At 45.8% G+C, this 20,137-nt stretch overlaps 1 protein-coding gene across 2 annotated transcripts in view; it reads left to right on the top strand.

Moving 5' to 3' along the window:
• Positions 1-502: 502 nt before the first annotated feature.
• LOC307056061 (alpha-tectorin) overlaps positions 503-20,137 on the top strand; it is a gene marked incomplete at both ends in the record, with an annotated part of 70,276 nt that continues 50,641 nt past the window's right edge. For both annotated transcript variants that reach the window (XM_079708525.1, XM_079708524.1), the window contains 6 exons: positions 503-566; positions 3,731-3,864; positions 6,581-6,868; positions 10,487-10,624; positions 10,956-11,121; positions 14,997-15,409. In XM_079708525.1, coding sequence (XP_079564651.1) covers positions 503-566; positions 3,731-3,864; positions 6,581-6,868; positions 10,487-10,624; positions 10,956-11,121; positions 14,997-15,409 — 1,203 coding nt within the window. The remainder of the gene's footprint in view (positions 567-3,730; positions 3,865-6,580; positions 6,869-10,486; positions 10,625-10,955; positions 11,122-14,996; positions 15,410-20,137) is intronic.

The following is a 20,137-nucleotide window of genomic DNA, read 5'->3' as shown; positions in this document are numbered from 1 at the left end:
AGGTGATGGCAAACTCTAAATCCTCCTACCTGTAGGGCCACATTGTGTTTTAACTGACTTTTATGGGATCCTGATTGAAAGCTGTTGTGAAAATTAGGAGAGCCTGGTCTCATAAGGATGGATGTCTGTTCTAGAGACACAACAGGCACTTTTAGAGTGGGGTCCTGTTTTTCAGGGCTTTAGTAGCTGGAGAGTAGATGCCTTTCCTTGACTCATTGCCGTGCTCATTGATTCTTTATAATTTCCTGACAATTTGAATGATCTCATTACACTTCCAAACTGCTTCTCACGGGGGAATCTAATTTGTTCATGAGGTGTTGAACATAGGAGGGCCTGCCAGCATCCAGGGCATTTCATCCTGACTCAGAACTGTTGATGTTGTTATGTGAATGTTCTATGATGGTTGTGATGTGTCTTGGGACTTGCCACCAAACACACCTGGTGTTCTGTTTACTCTGGCAAGCTGGGGATTTTTTTTTCTTTTTCTTTTTAAAATTCCAGGATGAATTATTCATCATTACTTAGAATTTGGGTCTCTTTCATCTTCGCACTTGTACGGCACCAAGGTGAGTACTACAAAATTCCATAAAGCTCGTGATTAGCATGCTCTTGAATTTATAAAGAGACGCTTTTGTTGGAACTGTAATTATCAGGGCAGGTGTACATGTGTCTACAGTTACAACAAGAAAAATGTAAATTAAATTCTGCCGTCAAGGGCAAAATACATTAACTCTGAATGATGTTCATTTACATTCCTACTTTTTCTTATTTCACTTCGAACACAATTTGTATATACCAAGTTGCCCCAGGTCAATGGAATAAGTCTTTAAGATAATGCAAATTATTTTCATTAAAAGTACACAGGGTAGGTGTGTGTGCATCCCATGCCTGATGATTGATTCCAATGAAGGCATTTAACTGGTGGCACAGACTTTAAAAAATACACTTGTTTAAGCCAAAATGAGGGAGTTCCAGTGGCATTAATGTCAGTGACTTGAGTATCAGTGGCCATTTACAATGGCCAAAACTCTAAAACTGCAAGTGAAATAAGAAAATTTTTTCCCTCCGTGATTCCTCCTTTTTCTCTATGTAGCATTGCCCCGGGTAGGTAGGAGATCACATGCATTTCTTTCTACAGTTTTTGAATTTTAGGCAAGAAAGGTGGGAAAGTCTATATCGATTTGAAACTTTTATGGCTAAAATTCTAGAGCATCTTCTTTGTTTTGTTTGTTTAGTTCAGCGGACACATGATTACAAGTCTGAGTGAACAGATCTATAAGGCATGTGGAGCCCTAACATTTTTCTAGGATTGGATAAATTTAAGCAGTTGTCGCAGGCGGGCTATAGTGTGAAACCCCACAATAATGAGTCCTACTGCCTCTAACCTCGTACTCCTGCTCTAAGAAAGTATGTCTTATTTGGAGAAAAAAAAAAAAAAGCGTTCTGGGAACATAAGGTTTATTGTAATATTCCTGGCCTAAAATCAGCATGGGTAAGGAGATTCTTTCTTTTATTAACTCTGATTCTATTGATAGGCTATGCTGTTAACAAGCTATATTTTTATAATAGTAATGACTTCTAAGGTAGGAATTACTGTAGTTTAAACCTACTCCCTTTTATTAGTCATATTTTTTTTATTCAACAACTATTTGTTAAGTACTTACAATATTAGATATCTTGATTATTTGTATTCTTCTTAAAATTGAAAATTGTTGATTGTCTATCCTTTCCTGTTCAAAATCATGAGCTAGTCAGGATCATTCCTGAAGGGATAAATCTTGCAAATTTGTGTCACCTTTGGAGCAGAGAGAGAAGTTAGGGACAATCTCTCTGACCATAGTTTTCTGTCTCCTTAGGAGGGGCATGGATTTCTCATATCCTAGGCAGATTGGCCAACACTGCCCCGAATACCAATTAATCTTTCCATTCAAATGATTACAATTCAGCGTGAACTTGAGACCTTGTTCACACTTGGACATCACTTCTAAAAAGTTCCCCATGAAGGATAAATCCATGACACAATTTGATTTATTATTATTAATTTGAGAATGTTCAGTACCCTTCAAATTTAATAAGTACCTGTGTATAATTCTATGATAGGGATTATAAAGAGATTTTTTTTTAATTGCTTCCTTCTGGGAATTTGGAATTTGTTACTTCTATGTAATTATGACTGTTAGAGAAACCTTTTTTGTCTACTGATTGTGACATTAAATAAAGCACGTGGGCTGAGTGCCCTTGTGATAAAACTAACTACAGCACCTCCCAAAGATTTCCTTTGGTTGGCTTCACAGAGACTTCTGAAGGTTGGGGAATGATGCTTATACACTAATGACCAGGCTCGTCTTCCCCACTTCCCTCTGATGTTAGTTAGCCCTTGGAAACAGAGTAGTTCTTCCTCCAGGCAGACCTCCCCTCATTCCCTGCTCCAGGAGGAGAGAAGTTGGCACTTGGCCAGGCACTACTGAGCTGCTTTCTGGTCACTCGGCCACTCTCTTACATGAGCTGCTCTCTGCTCACTTAAAGGCTCCCAAAAGAGCAGGGCAGCCCTCAGTGGTTTCTCGCCAGCCTATCTGCTCCATCAGCACAGAGCAGGGATTCTCCCAAGGAGGGGCCCCCGACCTGAGGATGGGGCATCAACATTTGCAAGCAGGTGCCTCACGAACTGTCAGCAGAAGCCCCAGATGGATTTGCCACATATGATTTAAGAAAATGGAAGAATAGATGATGTTCTATTGCTCTATTTTCATCCAAGAAAAGAAAGGACAGAGGCAAAGAAACATTACACCCCAGATATAAATTATTTCATAAATGCCATTGGACATGATCATCCGTAAAGTAGACCCTGGGGAAATTGTCTAATTTCTCTCTCTGAACTGGGCCACCCCTTGCAAGAGTTTGGATGAGAAACTTCTGAGAAACAAGCAGCTTGCCAAGAGAGGTGGTGACACGGTTACAGGAGGGGAGCTGTGTGTGTCTGTGCGATGACTCGCACCTTTGACCAGGATGATGAGTAAGCGCCCCACGCCTCCTCCCCAAAGGGTGCTCAAAGGCCCAACCTCCTTTGCCCCAGAGGATCCCATGTCTGTCTTTATAAACAGGAGCTGGGCAGAGAGACTTCTCATGGGGCCGGAGCTCAATCAAGGTCATTCACAGGCCAGTTACTACAAACCCTCTCTTCCCACTCTTGTCCCAGATCCAACTATTGTTTATTTCCTCTGTGATCTGGTATCTTCTCCTATTGTGCATCTGGAGGAAGGGGACTCCTTTCAGGAAAAGACTTGATAGTAGAATTCTTGAGCTAGAAGGGAGTCTCATAGCCACTGGCCACATTCTCTGTATGTTGCCTTCTGATCAAGGATTCAGCGGGCTAAGCCACACCAGACCTAGAGGCACCTCTCAGTGCTCTGAGAGCCCCAGGCAGGGCTGATTTCACAATCTTCCAGCCAGTGTTAACCACTGCTGTCTCCTAAATGTATAGAAACATAGAAATGAAGCGGGAAGTGATTTCTCTTAAGGAGAAATGCCATCACTTCCACGCTCCCCTTTCCAGAGGCAGAAGATAACGCACCGTGTCCAGCTGAGGTTGAGGATAAATGAAAAGCCTATCTGACTTACACGTCGTTTGTAAGACTTACTGAAAGAAGCTGGCTTTAGCGGGTGGGAGGAAAGCAGCTTGCCGAACCGAAGAGGGATCGGCCATCTACCTAACCTCCCTGTCTCTTGACAGTTCAGCCCAGGGAGCTCATGTATCCATTTTGGCAGAATGACACCAAAACCCCTAAAGTAGACGACGGAAGCTCACCTGAGATTAAGCTGGCCATCCCCATCTTCTTCTTTGGCGTTCCTTACCGCACCATCTATGTAAGTGACAAGCAGCCCAGCTGTTGCTCTAGGGCTCTCCCACCTTGCTGGTCATTAAGGAAAAGTATTTTACATACCTTCTTCCAGGGCTCTGGGAATGGAGGATTTGTTGGCAGCCCGGATGACGAGTTCTGAGATTTCATGAGCTGATAGGTTTTATGATTAAGAAAGTCAAAGGTATATTTCATGGGTAATGTTCATAGCAGAGGAGTATCCAGAGCAATGGATTGCTTTTGTGAGTGATTACACACCCAAGTGAAGCAGAGACCCCAATGCCAGGAACATTATTTCTGCCACGAGACAAGATAGAAAGATACAATGAACCACAATAGGAGCACTAGCAATTTTCTTTCCCTTCTGGGGGTGTGAAGACTTTAGGCATCTGCTCTTCTGAGGCTTCCTACCAACTTGGAGCAGAGTCGGAGTAGAGGGGTAACTCAACTATTATATAAAGGTTGTTTGCAGAATTGGCCAACCTCACTGGGTCTGAGATACACCACAGGGTCTCATTGTCAAAGCTGCCTGAAGAAATGGTATCATTTGCTGTCAGAGCTCTCCTGCGCACCTGTGTTCTCAGGTTATTTTAAATGTTTGATCATTGGAATTGCTGCTAGTGAGACTATAGCACATTGACAAGAAGATTCAGAGCAACTGAACCTGTCTTGATTTTCGGCCTTAAAAGAATTGAGTGAAGCAAATGTAGATTCGATTACATCCTCTTCTATTCTGCGCCCTGCCCTGGAAGAAGAAATACAACTCCAGGCGCCTCCATCTCTGGCCTTCTCTGCATCGGGGGCCTCTATCTTCCCCAACTTTTGATTGATAGCTCAAGGCTGACTCCCACTAGAAAAGAGTTCCCTCTTCCATTATGTAACCTGTGGTCCTTGCACTCGCAGCATCAGCATCACCTAGGCACTTGCTAGAAATGTCACTTCTCAGGACCCACCCCAGACCTACTGAATCTGGGAAGGGGCCCAGCTATCTGTTTGAACAAGCCCTCCAGGGAATTCTGATGCCCACAAAAGTTTGAGAACCACTGCTCTTAACTATAGAATATAATCAAAACACATCTGAGTCATCACTAACTTCCTCTGCTAGTCTGTGTGTTTTAATTACACCACTGTTCCCTAGAAAACACATTGCTCCGGCATCCTGAAATGCCTTTTATGCTCTACTCACTGTAGAGCCTCCTTAGTCTATAACAGCTGATTGTAAGTTTCCGAATGTGTTGACCTGATTTTGGAGATGAGAGGGCTGCACAGGACTTCCATCCTGGAAGCCTTGGTCTCCTACACCTCTAGAACACGTGTATTTAGTTAAGCTCCCCTTTCTCCTCCATTGAACTAAGTGACATGGAGTCTGAATAATTCTTGCCTTTGCAGAAGGAGGGTCCTTAATTTGGGGGAGGCTTATTTGAGGGCAAATTTTTCCTTGGATTTCCAACACTTTAAGTCATGCAGTCTTGTTCAGGCTTCTGGGTTGTTCACTGATACTTGCAGACAGTAGACTCTCAATGTCCTTGTAGCTGGATCTCCAGCTTCCTTTCCAAACTGCACACCCTTGCTTCCAAAATAGGTTGACATTCATACCCTTGACCCAGGTACTGATTACTTATCTCTGGGATCTGAGTCACTGTTAATGTCCATAATGTTACTAATTAAATATGAACCTAACAATAGAATGTTTCTCTGTTGAGGAATTGCAAGTATTCCCATCACAGACACTCCTGCTGTTCCCATCACAGACACTCCTGCTGTTGAAACCATACAAGCCTTTGGGTTAAATCAGCTTCATGTACCAACATATTGAGCTGCAGACACAGGCAGATTGTTTACAGATCCTGTTTATGAGTATATATATCGGCTTGTTATTTGCAGTAAGGTTTAGTAATTTAATAAGTTTACTAAGCCATTTATAAATCATGAAGAAATCACCATAAGATAGTCATTTACATATACAACGTAAAGTTTTCACGTCTCTATTTTGTGCAGAGACTATACAAAGAAGCTAACAAACTACAGGAGCTGTAATGGAATTGGGCTCATCTGTAGATCGTAACCTTATCTTTTTCTGAGTACCGAGTGGTTCTGACATCAATAAAAATCCTTTAAATGTCTCATCCAGGGTGGGATATGGTTCATCTCGAGATCTGAGTTTGGTGATGGAGTATTTGCTTTACCTTTCACTGACACTCCTCTTTTGTCATGTAATAGAAATCAAGGTCTAATATAGAGTTCCTCAGTTTTTTAATTTAACTTTCTGCTTCCATGTTTTTTGGGTTTTTTCCTGTCTATTTTGCATCTGTAACTCTGGATCTTCTTTATTGCCCACATAAGCCACTGCCTAGCCCAACACACACACACACACACACACACACACACACACACACACACACTCACACACACACACACATACACACAATCCAGTAGCATTTGATAAGTATAAATAAAGGCAGGATACAGAACATGAAAATGAGGCTGATTATTAATAAGAAATGCAGCTGGCTACAAATTGAAAGTGAAAGGAAACCAATGAGTTTGTCTGGAAGCAAATGAACCTCCTAGTTGAGCAATGGAAGCTGCTGTTTGGGGGTTCTGATTCAGTGGTTTAAAAGTCGTTTCCATTCATATGATTAGGTGAGCATCTGTCTTGGTTTATGACTCTGAAATTGTCATAGTCTCAGATCCACTGTGCAAAACCTCTTTTATTTTTGTAGGTCAATAACAATGGAGTTGTTTCATTCAACGTGCTAGTGAGCCAGTTCACGCCTGAATCTTTTCCCCTGACGGATGGGAGGGCCTTCATTGCTCCATTTTGGGCAGATGTGCACAATGGGATTCGAGGCGAGATCTATTACAGAGAGACCATGGACCCTGTCATCTTGAAAAGAGCCACCAAGGACATCAGGAAGTACTTCAAAGACATGTCAACCTTCTCTGCCACTTGGGTTTTCATTGTGACCTGGGAGGAAGTCACATTTTATGGAGGGAGCAGCACCACACCTGTAATCATTCAAATTTTCCCTTTTCCACTTCGTATTCTGACATCTAATTCTTGTCCATCTTCACTACTGTGAAGGAGTCTAATTGTTAGAGCTGAAGAATGTCAGTTTCCTTGAGTTAAACTGAGGAGTCTTGCCACCCACTTTCCAGGAAACAGAGGGAGCTATCACACCTAACCAGTCCAGTCAGCCGTAATATTTCAGAAGATGTGTCATCTCTATCACGAACCATTACAAATGTCTATAAAGAAGCCCTCCACATTTTTCTTGCAGTAGGTAGCATTCCTATTTTGCAGGAGAGTGATTGAGACACTGAGACCCCATACGATTAGGGACCCACCAGGAACCCAAAGGTCCCTTTTCCTTACCAGAGGCCCAAATGCCTCTCTCCATCAGCTAATTTCCTTTTTTTCTTTTTTCACAAAACCTGATAGGAAAAGGAAGCTAGGGTGCCAGTTTGGAGCCAAATGATCTGGCTCACTTTATTATGTTATGACCTTTTTTAAAATTGTGACCAGGGCTAGAATTATTCATATTTGATGCTAATTGGATTGGGCAGTTAAAGTGTTTCATGAATAAAGTTTCAGCATCTGCTCAGAAATCCTAAATGGGCAATCAAATAAAAGTCATATAAGAAAGATTATCACTGGCATTATTATAGAGATAATCAACTTTCTACGTAAAGGGACAGCGTAATTTTCAGGAAAGCCTGCCGTTTGTTTGGATGACTTTGGCAATGGAGTTTTTTGAAGCAGCAGATGCGTCTTCAATGTATAATTTCCAGTAAGCAAAGACACTCAGAAATCTTCCCTCCGCTTTCTTAGGATTATTTCCAATTCCATCTGTTTTCTGATTTCCCTGGCGATGAGTCAGTTGTTTCAGGGTGAAACAGAAACTACTGAGTTAGAGACAGAGTTGGAAAAGTGCTGGGCTTGCATTTCGTAGCTGCCCTGCTGTGAGCACCCTGCCTCTTTGCACCTTCTGACCAGAGCATCGCAATGCACTTTATCACTAAGAGGTTCTGGAGAACAGAAAGGTACAAGTTTAAACAGTGGATGCACTGGCTAGAAATAACCTCTAAAGAAGCAAAAATTTCCCTCTGTCATGTTATGGATTGCTAACGACTCCTTGGGTGATGTTTTATGTCCTTGAGCCTCATACCTTACAGCTTTAGGATGCAGGATGCCAGCGATCGATACATTTTAGTATCAGAGGGAGAAAAAAAAAGAGATGAAATGCCCATCAAATGCTGACCACCAGTTTTTCAAAAACACTTCCATTGGCAGTAAAAATGGCAAGATAATTTAGATACTTTCTGGTTTGTACTTTTGGCGTAAATTTCTGGACTAGGTGAGGACTCTTTCAATGAGGGTGAATGAGGTCACATCTCAGTGCTTTGAGCTCCTTGGAGAAAAAGATGTTAAAAATCCTCCAGAGCTGCAGGAGTGTCCATCCATTCCTGTCTTCGAAATCGGGCCCCTCTTCCATCTCCCATTATCCTAGGCACCCCCTTCTTTAGGGGAACACGTATCAACAGGCCAACTAAACACTGGGCATGAGAGATCTTTTAGAAGCAGAAGCCCAGTAGAAAGTCAAGAGGATGTGTTTACTTTAAGGAAGGAGAACTAATATTTATTGAGGCTGACTGTGAACCCAGGGCTGTGATAGTCTATCTTTGCAAATCATTTAGCCCTCACAAGAGTGTTCCCAAGGAAGCTCACCGTCCACTTTAAAGGTGAGGGAACAGGCCCAGAGAAGTTAAGTAACTTGCCCAAGTGTCAAGAAAAGGGAGTTGAACCTCATATGAGGCAGCGCAGGGTGCAAACCCAGTCTCCTAGCTCTGAATCCTAAACTTTTTCCTCAGCTGCCCCCTCCAGGTAGCATTAGAAGTCCTCTGAAGTATAAAAGGGCTTTTCAAGAATTAAAAACATGGTTTTACAAGAACAGATCCAGAGCAGTCTTACAACCCATGTTGAAGAGTTACCTGTGGGGGGGGGGGGCGGGGGGGTGAGAGTGAGGGAAAGGGTGCATGAGGGCAAGCCAGCTTCTGGAACGTTCTTAGGATGGCTGGCTGGTTTTAAGGTGACTTCTGGGATCAGACACGGGTTGCTTTCAAGACCTGCTTGGACCAAAGATATTACCAACTTTATTTCAGGAGAAGGAATTCACATCCGGAAGAAGCATCCTGGTCTGAAGGAGGGTTTAGCTTTGGTCCTTGTGTCCTTGACTTTATGCCTTTCTCATGAATCTGACCCCACAGCAGCCATATAGGTGACTGCTCGGTCCTCTCTGTGTCCCACTTTGCCCTTTTGTTGAACGGGGCCAGAGAATGGAGGCATAAAGCTGGGCGGCTCTATCATAAACGCCATCAGCTGTGGCAAGCACGGAGCTTGAGGAGAAAGTTCTCGTGCACAAAAAGGGCTTTTCTTTACTTGCACCTTTTCTCCCTCCCTGGGACTGTCTAGGATGGGAGATTTGGGGCTTCCAAGATCCTCTACCCCAGTCTGATTACACAGGATAAGGATGTGGGTCTTCCTCTGCATCTGACAGAATGTTAACCAGGACGGTATCGTGCAGCTGGGAAAATGCTAGGTTTGAATGGAAAAGGTCGAAGCAGCCTCTCCTTTTAACTCTGTTTTTTACTTGAATTTCCTGAAAACATGCATCAGGGGGTAGGGATTAGCAAAGGGAAATAGTAAAGGACAGAGTTTGCTACAGCTTGTTTCTGGAAACTGTTTGCAAGACTGATTTGAATGTATATAACATCTCTGTCCTAAAAAGTTGAAAATTAAGACCGTGTGTAATGACAGTGCACGAAGAGATCAGACTGGGAGCTCTGGCTCCAATTCTGTTTTCTGTTGCTGGGTCATTGTGGAATTTCCAGCAATTCATTTCCCTGAGCCCTCCGTTTTCTTAACTCCTATGATGGGAATGGGCCAAAAAATTGCCTGTCTTAGCATTGGTTGAGGTACAGATGGGGGGTGGAGAATTTTGCAGATATAAAGTGATGCATAAATGCTCCATTAGAGGAGCAATTTCTCCCCACCAAGTGCTTTTTAAAAATCACTTTCCAACCTGCATTTAAAAGAGGGGGAGACATCTCACCAAGGTTAGCGGCGTGTTCCAGGAAGCGAGAGAGCAGGGCCCATGCCACCTCTAGAGTCACACCGACTGGCATTTGCGTGCTCTGCCCTCTCCCTCCCCACCCCACGCCCTACGCCACCTGCTCTGGGAACAGGTGCTCACAGCCCTCTCCCTGGCTTGACTAGTTCCTATAGTTTATTCTCATGCTGCCATCTATAGGTGCCCACGTATTATCACATGCTGAGTCGGGCCGCTGACTTTCCTGTCTGGTACCGGTCAGAGATGTAAGAGGGACGCTGAGTCAGCCTCTAGGTTATTCTCAGGCAATTTCTCTTCTGGATGCACAGCCCCACATGTCTTGCTTTTCCCCCTGGAGGTGAGAACATATTTGGAGAGAAGGCAGAGCACAGAGGCTGGGGTCGGAGCAGCTCTGAGCTGCTTGAGTGGGGAGGGGGCAGGGTAAAGGGAGCTGCTGCTGGGGAGAGGAGCTCCTGGGGATGTGAGTCCTGAGCCCACCCACCCATCCGCATCCTGCAGGTGAACACCTTCCAGGCCGTCCTGGTGTCCGACGGCTCCTATACATTCACGCTCTTCAATTATTACGAGATCAACTGGACCACTGGGACGGCGAGCGGCGGCGATCCCCTGACGGGACTTGGGGGAGTGATGGCACAGGTAGGTGGTTCTCTGGCTCATCCTCCTCTGTGCTTCTCTTCTTATGCTCTTAGCATCTGGGGGGAATCCTGCTTTGAACTGGAGAAGCGTGTCTGATCCTGCAGGTGGACTGAGGGACTAGTCTTGCCCATCTTTGATACCTGTATCCGGGTGTGGCATGAACTAGTGGGCCTTTATCACCTGAAATGGTGGCCCCAGAGACTCCAGGAAAAGGGGGTCTCTTGATTTCAGGTGTGCTGAAAACAAGATGGGGGCAAGTAAACCAAGGTTGGGGCGGGGGGGAGGGGATGATGTGTGTGCTCAAAAGTCTGCTCTTCCTTTTGTGCTCTAGGCAGGATTTAATGGTGGAAACATCACCAATTATTTCAGCCTCCCGGGGTCAAGGACCCCTGATATTGTGAATATCCAAGAGACCACAAACGTCAATGTTCCAGGTCGCTGGGCATTTAAAGTTGATGGGAAGGAAATTGACCCAGCCAATGGCTGCACCTCCAGAGGTAAAAGCATTTCCTCTTCTCTGAGGCAAAGCAAGGTTTGCTTCGTTTAGATAGACAGGCAGGCTTTTAAGCCACGGTAGGGGGGACTTATTGCTGATGCGTTACCCTTTGAAGTCTCTCGTCTGGGTAATGGAGATCAAGGTCATTTGTGCTTGCACGTTCATCACTCCAGGAGCTGAAACCCTGCGCTGGCCAGACCGCAGTTTCTGAAGTCTTTGCCTGGGGTATGAACACAGCTCCCCATTGGGAACTACTGCAAAGTGGACGAGGCTCTTGAATGATTCCTCAGCCAGGGGGACAGAAGAGAGCCCTCCTGTTCAACATTACTTATTTATTTATTTATTTTTTCGGTACACGGGCCTCTCACTGCCGTGGCCTCTCCCGTTGCGGAGCACAGGCTCCGGACGCGCAGGCTCAGCGGCCATGGCTCACGGGCCCAGCCGCTCCGCAGCATGTGGGATCTTCCCGGACCGGGGCACGAACCCGCGTCCCTTGCCTTGGCAGGCGGACTCTCAACCACTGCGCCACCAGGGAAGCCCTAACATTATTTTTGTTGTCGTTGTTGTTGCCATTTTCCCCTTTAAATTTTCCTTCTCATTTTTACTCCTGCTCTACCACCTGCGCTTTGTAGATCCATGGGAGTGGGTGAGCTTGGAGCATCACCAAGTCTGTACGAGAGTAAATCAGTACTTCCTAGTATGATCAGAAAGAAAGGAAAAAATGTGTCATAGTCTTTAGGGTAGCTTCTCCTAAAGTCCTCCAAGCAGCAGCAAAACATGCAGGAATTTAGGGAGAATCAAAGCCGGCTTTAGGTCTGTGTGAACAAGCTGCAGGTGAACCTCCGTGAACCTCTGTGGGTTTCCTTTACATTGGCATCCAAAGTTTGGAGCCTCCTCTGAAATGCCAAAAGCCCTTCAGATGTACAAAACAGCCCAGGACTCTCACAGGGACACCATGGTTTATAGATTCCAGCTTCTTATATGTCTAAAAGTATTCAGAAAACAGGATTTCTGGGCATATTTCTGCCTCTAGGAGTGGAGGCTATAGCAACTAGAATTCGTCAATCATCTATCCATCTGTCTGTACATTTATCTACCCATCCACTCACCCACTCACCTACCCACCCATCTACCCATCTACCCATCCATCCATTCAGCCTTCCAGCCACTGCATCTTTCCAAATGTGCTTAGCCACTCTCTTAGGTGCTGAAGATGGTGCTTGCTCTGGACCCCCATGACCCTACCATGGTAGAGAAGACAGCACAGAAACAGTGATGATACAATGTAAGACCTATTATGAGAGACATGAGTGCAGGGTACTGTGTAAGTACAGAAGATGACCCTGGGGAAAATGCTTCCAGATTCCTAAGAAAGTTATGGGTTGGGATGAAAATTTCAGGAGGTCTCTTGCCCTCCTTCCATGGAGAGCATGGCCAGGTGACCTCTGAGTCTCAGCAGCCCTGAGGGCTTTGATATGTGTAATAATCAGAAGAGCCATATTCACCTGATCTGAAATGCCCACACCCTCTGCCCCCATCCCCTGCGCTGTGGTCACACTTATCAAACCTCTGCTTTTGCTCTGAGGAAAGGTCATTTGTGAAGATGGCCTGCCTGGGCATCCTTGCCTCTGTGGACTCTGTAAAGTCCTCCATGTTCAGAAGAGCAAATAAATGTTTAGAGCTAAGCCAGTATTAAACTGGACAGAAAAGAATCTAGCTCCAAAGGTCACCAGGATTTCAGAGATTGCACTGTCTTCCCTTACAGAGTGTAAACACATCTTCATCTAAGGTCTATGAAGATACCAAACCAATGCCCCGTTATCTCTCTCGCTTTTATGGCCTGGGCTAGGGACCTACCCAATGCCTCTCGCCTTTGTCCAAGTGTCATGGAGCTGACTGGCTGTGGCCATGCTACCTAAGTGCCGGGTGACAGCCTCTCCTTGAGTCCCGGGAATGAAATGCTGTGATAATGGAAAACACTGGCTCGCAGAGCTGTGGGGTTGGTCAGATGCCAGCTGTGTACAAAGTCCTCACTTTGACTTCATTCTTTCCCTCCTGAGTTATGGCTTTGGGTTTCACATACAGGACAAATTCAATCTCCTCATACAGGCTGCTGTGCATTTTAATGTGCCACTGGACATACGTCAATCTAATGAGATGGGGATTTGGCCTGGACGATAGCAGGGGAAGTGTTGCATAGAGCTGGTTTATTATATCATCATTTTGCAAACAAAATTATCTCAGAGAGTCTACCTTTTGGTCCAAACCTCCTCTATTCAAAGACATTTCCCCCTCATTTATTGGAAGCCTGAGAAAGCAGACACTGGAAATCATACCGAGTGGAGGCTGTTAGAGTATATGCAGCCTGGGTGAGTGCCAAAGGGCATTGAGGTTGGAGGGGCCTGTTTTCAGGGCTGATGCATCTGAACTACTGGGACTGTGAATACATCTATTATCCCACTCAGGGGCCATATGAAACATAACTGCCCGTTGAGACATAATTGTTCCTGTTGGACAGCTATTGAAAGGACTGTCCAATTGCCATGGCTTCTGCCTAGGCTCACCTGGCAGCTTTGTGCTCTGCATTAGGTATTCCATTTTATAAAAATTTGAGAAAACTTTGCAAGCTACAGTTTCAAACTACAGTTACTCCTGGTGTATATGATAGTGTTTACAATTCTTAATGTTGTATCTTTGATACTTTCCTTTTCAGAAAGTCTCAATGTACAAATACTTCTACCTTATTGACCTGTGCCAACTTTTTATAGCATCTCTGTTCCCCAGGAGGCAGGGATGAGAAAATAACCTTGTCCACATTCTATGGGTTAGAACATTAAGACAAGTGGAAGTTCAGTCAGTAGTCTTGGCAGTTGACTGCAGACTTGTGACCATTGCCCAGTTCTCTTGACTCCGACCCCCAACCAAGGATTAGGTCATAGCCCCCAGCCCAGAGATGCTGCCGTGTCAGCTGAAGGTTGATATGAAGAACTGGTAGATTTCAAGGCTTTTGGTGGGGGAAATCATTCATTTAGAGAAATGGTTTTAAAGACTGAATGCCTAGCAAGGCAATAGAAGTATTTTAAACATTAGCACATCCCTTAGGACCATTCCCCTCCCCATCTCACTGTCCTCCTGACATAGATTCTGTCAAGAAGTTCTGTCCACGGGATAAAGAGAGAGGAGTGCTGGACTTAGACCGGGCCTAAGGTGAGGGGAGAAGACAACTCGTGTAGGTGTAAGTTCTGCCTAAACAGTGTCTGCAGGATTTATGAGCCTGGGAATGTGGGAAGCCAGGGGTCAGCCCTTTCCAGAATTTTCCCAGGAGGCCTGGGATTTAAATTTGTGGGTCTGACTCCTGATTCTTTTCTGGCACGTACTGAGCCCCCAACAGCTGTTTGTTGAATGAGTGGATGAGTGAATGAATGATCACGTTCGCAAATGAACCAACAGTGTTGCCGAGTTACCCGGGGGGTGGGGGAGGGCCTTCTTTCGGAACACCCTTCCTCTTATTGCCGAAAGGAAGGCAAGGACTGCCGTGTGTCCTGGTGTATCCCATGGAGTGAGACAATGTGTCTTTCCTTGAATGAAAGTGTGCTCACCAGTGGTGGTGAAAATAATGTCAAGAGCTTAGATTGGATTCAGACAGACTTGGCTTGGAATCCTGGCTTCGCGGTTGAGTTGCTGAGTGATTTGGATGAATTACCTAACTTCTCTTAAGCCTCAGTTTCCTCACTTGACAAGTGAGGGCAACACTTCATATCTAATCGGGTTCTTCTGAGGATTAAACGGTATAAGGCAAGTAAAGCCTTTAGCCTGATGCCCAGCACAGAAGGTAAATGCTCAATAAATGTTAGTTCTACTGTCCTTATTCCCCAGGACAGTTCCTTCGGCGAGGGGAGGTGTTCTGGGATGACCTGAACTGCACCATCAAGTGCCGCTGTCTGGATTTCAACAATGAGATCTTCTGCCAGGAAGCCTCCTGCAGCCCCTACGAGGTGTGCGAACCCAAAGGCAAATTCTTCTACTGCAGCCCCTTGGAGACCAGCACGTGCGTGGTATTTGGGGAGCCGCACTATCACACGTTTGATGGCTTCCTCTTCCACTTCCAAGGCTCCTGTGCCTACCTGTTGGCCCGACAGTGTTTGCATACTTCCAGCCTCCCCTTCTTCAGCGTGGAGGCAAAGAACGAGCACCGGGGAGGCTCAGCCGTCTCCTGGGTGAAGGAGCTCTCGGTGGAGGTGAATGGCTACAAGATTCTCATCCCCAAAGGAAGCTACGGAAAAGTCAAGGTGAGACCCTCTCCATCCTTCACGGGGAGATGGAGAAGCTGGAGGTGCTTCAGCCTGGGGAAGACTTTCCCAGATCTAACTGCTGTTGGCTCTTTGTACCAAAAAGAGGCATGGATCTTTGTAAAGATCCATGCAAATATCTTGTAAAATTCTTTACTAGGCTAAATTTTGTTTGTACAAGAGCTAACCTAAGCTTTCTCTTTGACATGTCTATCTGCTGTTTATCTTAAAGTACATTTAACTTCTTAGTTCACACACACACACACACACACACACACACACACACACATCCAAGCTCAGACATAACTGGGAACAGAAGTAAATTGTTTCTCATGAACCTGGCTTGCAACAATGGTAGCCACATGGCCATGCCCTGGAGACAGTGTAAACACAAAGTACAAACCCGTAATTCACTACAGCTTTCGATTAACACTCCTCACATCCCCCCATCCTGTTTACCCAAGAGCTGTGGCTTCATTCTCAGAGAAACGTCCAAACTGATTGGTGTATCCGTAGGCACTGCCTGTCCAGGCAGCTGGAGTGGGCTCGGTGACTTCTTTAGTGAAGCCTGGGTGGAAAGTTCCCCTGAAAGCTTTACCCAAACACCCCTTTAACAGAATCCCCCACTCCTGCTTGGAATGGGAGAGAACACGGATCTCTGTGGTGCGTTTAGCATATGCAAATGACTCCTGTCCCTGTCTACCTGGATTTCAGGCTGGGGCATTGACAAAAGAGGGAGAACAAAAAGCCAGTAGCAATTACTCAATTTGTGGAGGCCCCAAGTTTCATGATGTTAATGGAAACCTCACGGCAACCATGTATTTATTGAAGCAATAATAACCAGGACCGCAAGGGCTTGATTGCTGCAACCCCATGCAGTCCTTAATCCCCAAGCATGGAGGTCATCACAGAGATTACAAACCAGAACTGATGCCGGTGTAGGGAGGTCTTTTTTTAAAAAACGTGTTGTAGTTTTAATTGATGCAGCATGTCCAACAAAAGCCAGCACCAAGGAACTAATTCCACTTTTTCTGGCTCTGCCCTTCCTAGGTCTGTGCAGCGTATCTGTCATAATAAGAAAAGTGGGCTATTACAGTGGTTAAAATGCCAATTTGCTTGGTATTTGGTTAGTCTCCCTAGAGACAGCTCTGTAAATCAAATCAGAGGGAAGAATTTGGCTGCAGAAGTTTGGAGTTTTTCCCTTTTAAATTTCTATTGTGCTGTTGAGCACTAAACTTGTCCTTGTAGATAGATGCTAACATTTCCAGCTAGAAAAATGTTTGCTAGCTCTCCCCTACGTCCTTGTCTTGTGGGGATGATGTGTACATTATCTGAAGTTGGAAAAGAAAGCTTCATGCTGTATTCCTATTTTCCATTTTGATTAAAATTCTTTTCCTTTCACAGTCAGACTCCTTTTTTAGAAAGAAAGGGACACCAGCCCCTTGCTTTCAGGTCCAGCAGCTCTGCTAATTTTGCGTGGCTCTCTTCCATCGTCCGAGCGTAGGGCATGGATTCCTCAATTTTCTGTAGCGACAGGGAGATGTGGACGTGAATGTAAATGTTTCAGAAAGAAAAGGTTATGTGATTCCAACTGCAAGCAAACAATGGCTCCCTTCTCCTTTTGCCAAATGGCTTCCAAGCGTCTCTGAATACACCTGCCCTGCTGGGGAGGGTGCCTCCATGGATGGCAGAGACCCCACCCGGGGTGAAGTGGGGACAGGCAAGGGGGGTGGGAGGCAAGAAGGAGCCTGATTTGCCGACTTCCAGACACGCAGGGCGGGGCCTTGCAAACAGATCTTAACGAACAGGTTGCCTTTCTCCATAAGCTGGGATTAGGAACTGGGCTCTGAATATGCATTTTCCCCCTTTGAAATGTTCTCAAGTGACAAAATAAACAATTTAGGATTGTGTATGCTAATAGGGGCCAAAGAAAGCCAGCTAACATCCATATATAGTAAATGTCTCCTTCTAACTAATACTTATCAGTTTTCATCTTTCTCCCCCAGATAAAACTGAGTAGTTTAGGGTACACCAGGGAAAAGAGTGCCAACGCCAAATAGCTGATGGTGATGAAGAGCTCTGATTCTGGGGTCAGATCTGCACAAGCCTTGGGCCACCACTGCCAGCTGAGTGGCCTCTCTGAGCTTTACTTTCCCCATCTGTAAAATGGGGTAATCGTGTCATGTCTAGAAGGCAGGGCTCTTGGCTGTAGTTTGGACTTGGCTATCTCAACTCAGCACTGGACAAAGGCAGCAGGAAGCAGTGGAGGGTTGGGTCCTGTCACCCACAAATTATGCAAGCCCTGAATCTCAATTTCCTCATCTGCAAAAGGGGGAGACGGTAAGGACCTTCTTAAGTTGTTGTGAGGATGAAATAGGATAGCCATATGTGCGACAGCTAGTACAAAGCCTGGCACCCAGTAGGCACTCAATACTCATTCCCACCGGAAGTTCTTCTCATTCTAAGGCCTGTCCTACGATGCTACTTCTCTCTCCCAACCTTACTCCCACCTAACCCTGCCCCTACCCACTCCTGGGAGAGACACGGTTAAAGGGGGTCCTGGCTGGTCACGGGGAGATGAAGGGAAGCAAACAGGGAGACTCATCAACATTGGCTCATCAGGAGCTGAGGACTGGGACAGCAGGAAAGAAATAAGAAGCCATGGGCTGGGTGAGAGTCCCCAGTTGCTCCCATTCCGAGCCCTCTGGGGTACAAGCACAGGACTCTATAAGGTGTGGCTGAAACTGAGACATGCATGAGAAAGAAAGGGGGAGAAATGACCACTTATGCCGGAAAAGAAAAAGGGAAAATCTGGGCAACGCCGATGGGCGGCGTAGGGACACAGGCAGTGTGCGTGGGACGAGATCGGATGCAGCAGGGGGATGGTTGCAACATCCAGAGACAGTCCCCCACCCCCCCCCGCCACAGCCGCACCCTGTGGCTTCTGCTCTGAAGCACAACCACTGTCCTTTGTTAGCAGGGGCTGAGTGAGAGGAGAGGAGGGCATTCAGCGAGGGAGGTATTTGGCATTTATGATTATACCGCCTTGGAGAAGATTTCACTTCCTACATCTCAGCACAGAGCAATACACAACAATCATCCAGTGCTCTTGATGGCTGACCTTCCTCAGCGTGTGGCTTTTCTCATCCTTGTTAGCTAACTTGCTACCTGGGAGATAAGGATAAATCAATCAACCCCTGGGTGTTTTTTTTTCTACTTCCTGCTCTCATAGGATGGCTTACATCTCAAGCCTGTTTTTTTGTTCCCTTCCCCCATAAGTCATACTAATTTCTAGGGACAGGGAATTGCACATGCCATTAGCCATGGTAAACCTTGGGAGCGATGCTTGGACAGTCTATTGTCTCACTTCCTAGACAACCCAGAGAGTTGCAGCAATGGTGGCACTAAAGACCCTTGATCTTTCTGTGTGCCAGAAATCAGTACAGGTGCAGGGCAGCCTGGACGTGCACTTACAGTCAGCCCACCAGGGCTGTTCCAGGACTAACCATCCATTCCAGCCCTCAAAAGTGATGTCTAGAGATGCCAGGCACGTTAAGGGTGAAAAAGAAGAAAACTAACTCTCTGTTGGAGGCTTATCAAGCCACTTACACATGGGACTCACTCTTTTTTTTTTTTTTTAAACATCTTTATTGGAGTATAATTGCTTTACAATGGTGTATTAGTTTCTGCTTTATAACAAAGTGAATCAGCCATACATATACATATGTTCCCATATCTCTTCCCTCTTGCGCCCCGCTCCCACCCTCTCTTTATCCCACCCCTCTAGGCGGTCACAAAGCACCGAGCTGATCTCCCTGTGCTATGTGGCTGCTTCCCACTAGCTAGCTATTTTACACTTGGTAGTGTATATATGTCCATGCCACTCTCTCACTTCGTCCCAGCTTACCCTTCCCCCTCCCCGTGTCCTCAAGTCCATTCTGTATGTCTTTGTCTTCATTCCTGTGGGACTCACTCTTGATTCTTCCCCCATTTCTCACTCCCCCCTGCAAAAAGCCCCAGGCCCTGCAGAGTGTCCACCACGAGCTGTCCCTCCTCCACGTCTGGATACAGGTCAGGCCTCACCCTCATCAGTCCTGGCCTCCAGCACCAGTTGCCCGCCTGATTTCTCTGTTTCTGATCTCCACCTACTTCAATATACCCTTCGTACCGGCCAGAGTGGACTGTTTCAAACACAAATCTGACCACATCATTCTCTTACTTAAAACTTTTTGGAGCTCTTCCTACAGAAGAGAAATCCAAGTTGTTGTTTTTGTGGCGTTTTGTTTTCTCTTAAAAACATGCTTCAAAGGCCCTCCAAGATCTGTTCTCAACACAGAATTCAGAGCAATTCTTCCAAAACGGAAGTCAGATCATGTCGATCTTTTGCTCTGGGCGCTCTCTTCGCTCTCGGCTTCCCTCAGAGTCACAGCCAAAGTCTCTACAATGGCTGACAAGGCCCTGCCTGTTCTGGCTGCTCTTATCTCTCTGCCCTCCCCGACCACTGCCTGCTCCTGGCTCTCCGCTCCGGCCACACCGGCCCGTGCGAACCCAGCGCCCAGCACGCTCCACCCCAGGGCCTGGCCATCCCCTCTGCGTAAGTCACTCTCACCCCAGATAACTGCACGGCTTCTTCCTCATCTCAAATATCCCCTTCCCCGTGGGGTCTTCCTAGACCCTCCTGTCTAAAATTAGAAACCCTCTTCCCTAGCACTTTGGATCCACATTCCC

This window comes from Hyperoodon ampullatus, assembly GCF_949752795.1.
Source record: "Hyperoodon ampullatus genome assembly, chromosome: 7".
Classification (NCBI taxonomy): Eukaryota; Metazoa; Chordata; class Mammalia; order Artiodactyla; family Ziphiidae; genus Hyperoodon; species Hyperoodon ampullatus.
The sequence above is the reverse complement of the archived record's forward strand: the minus strand, read 5'-3'. Positions and strand labels throughout refer to the sequence as shown.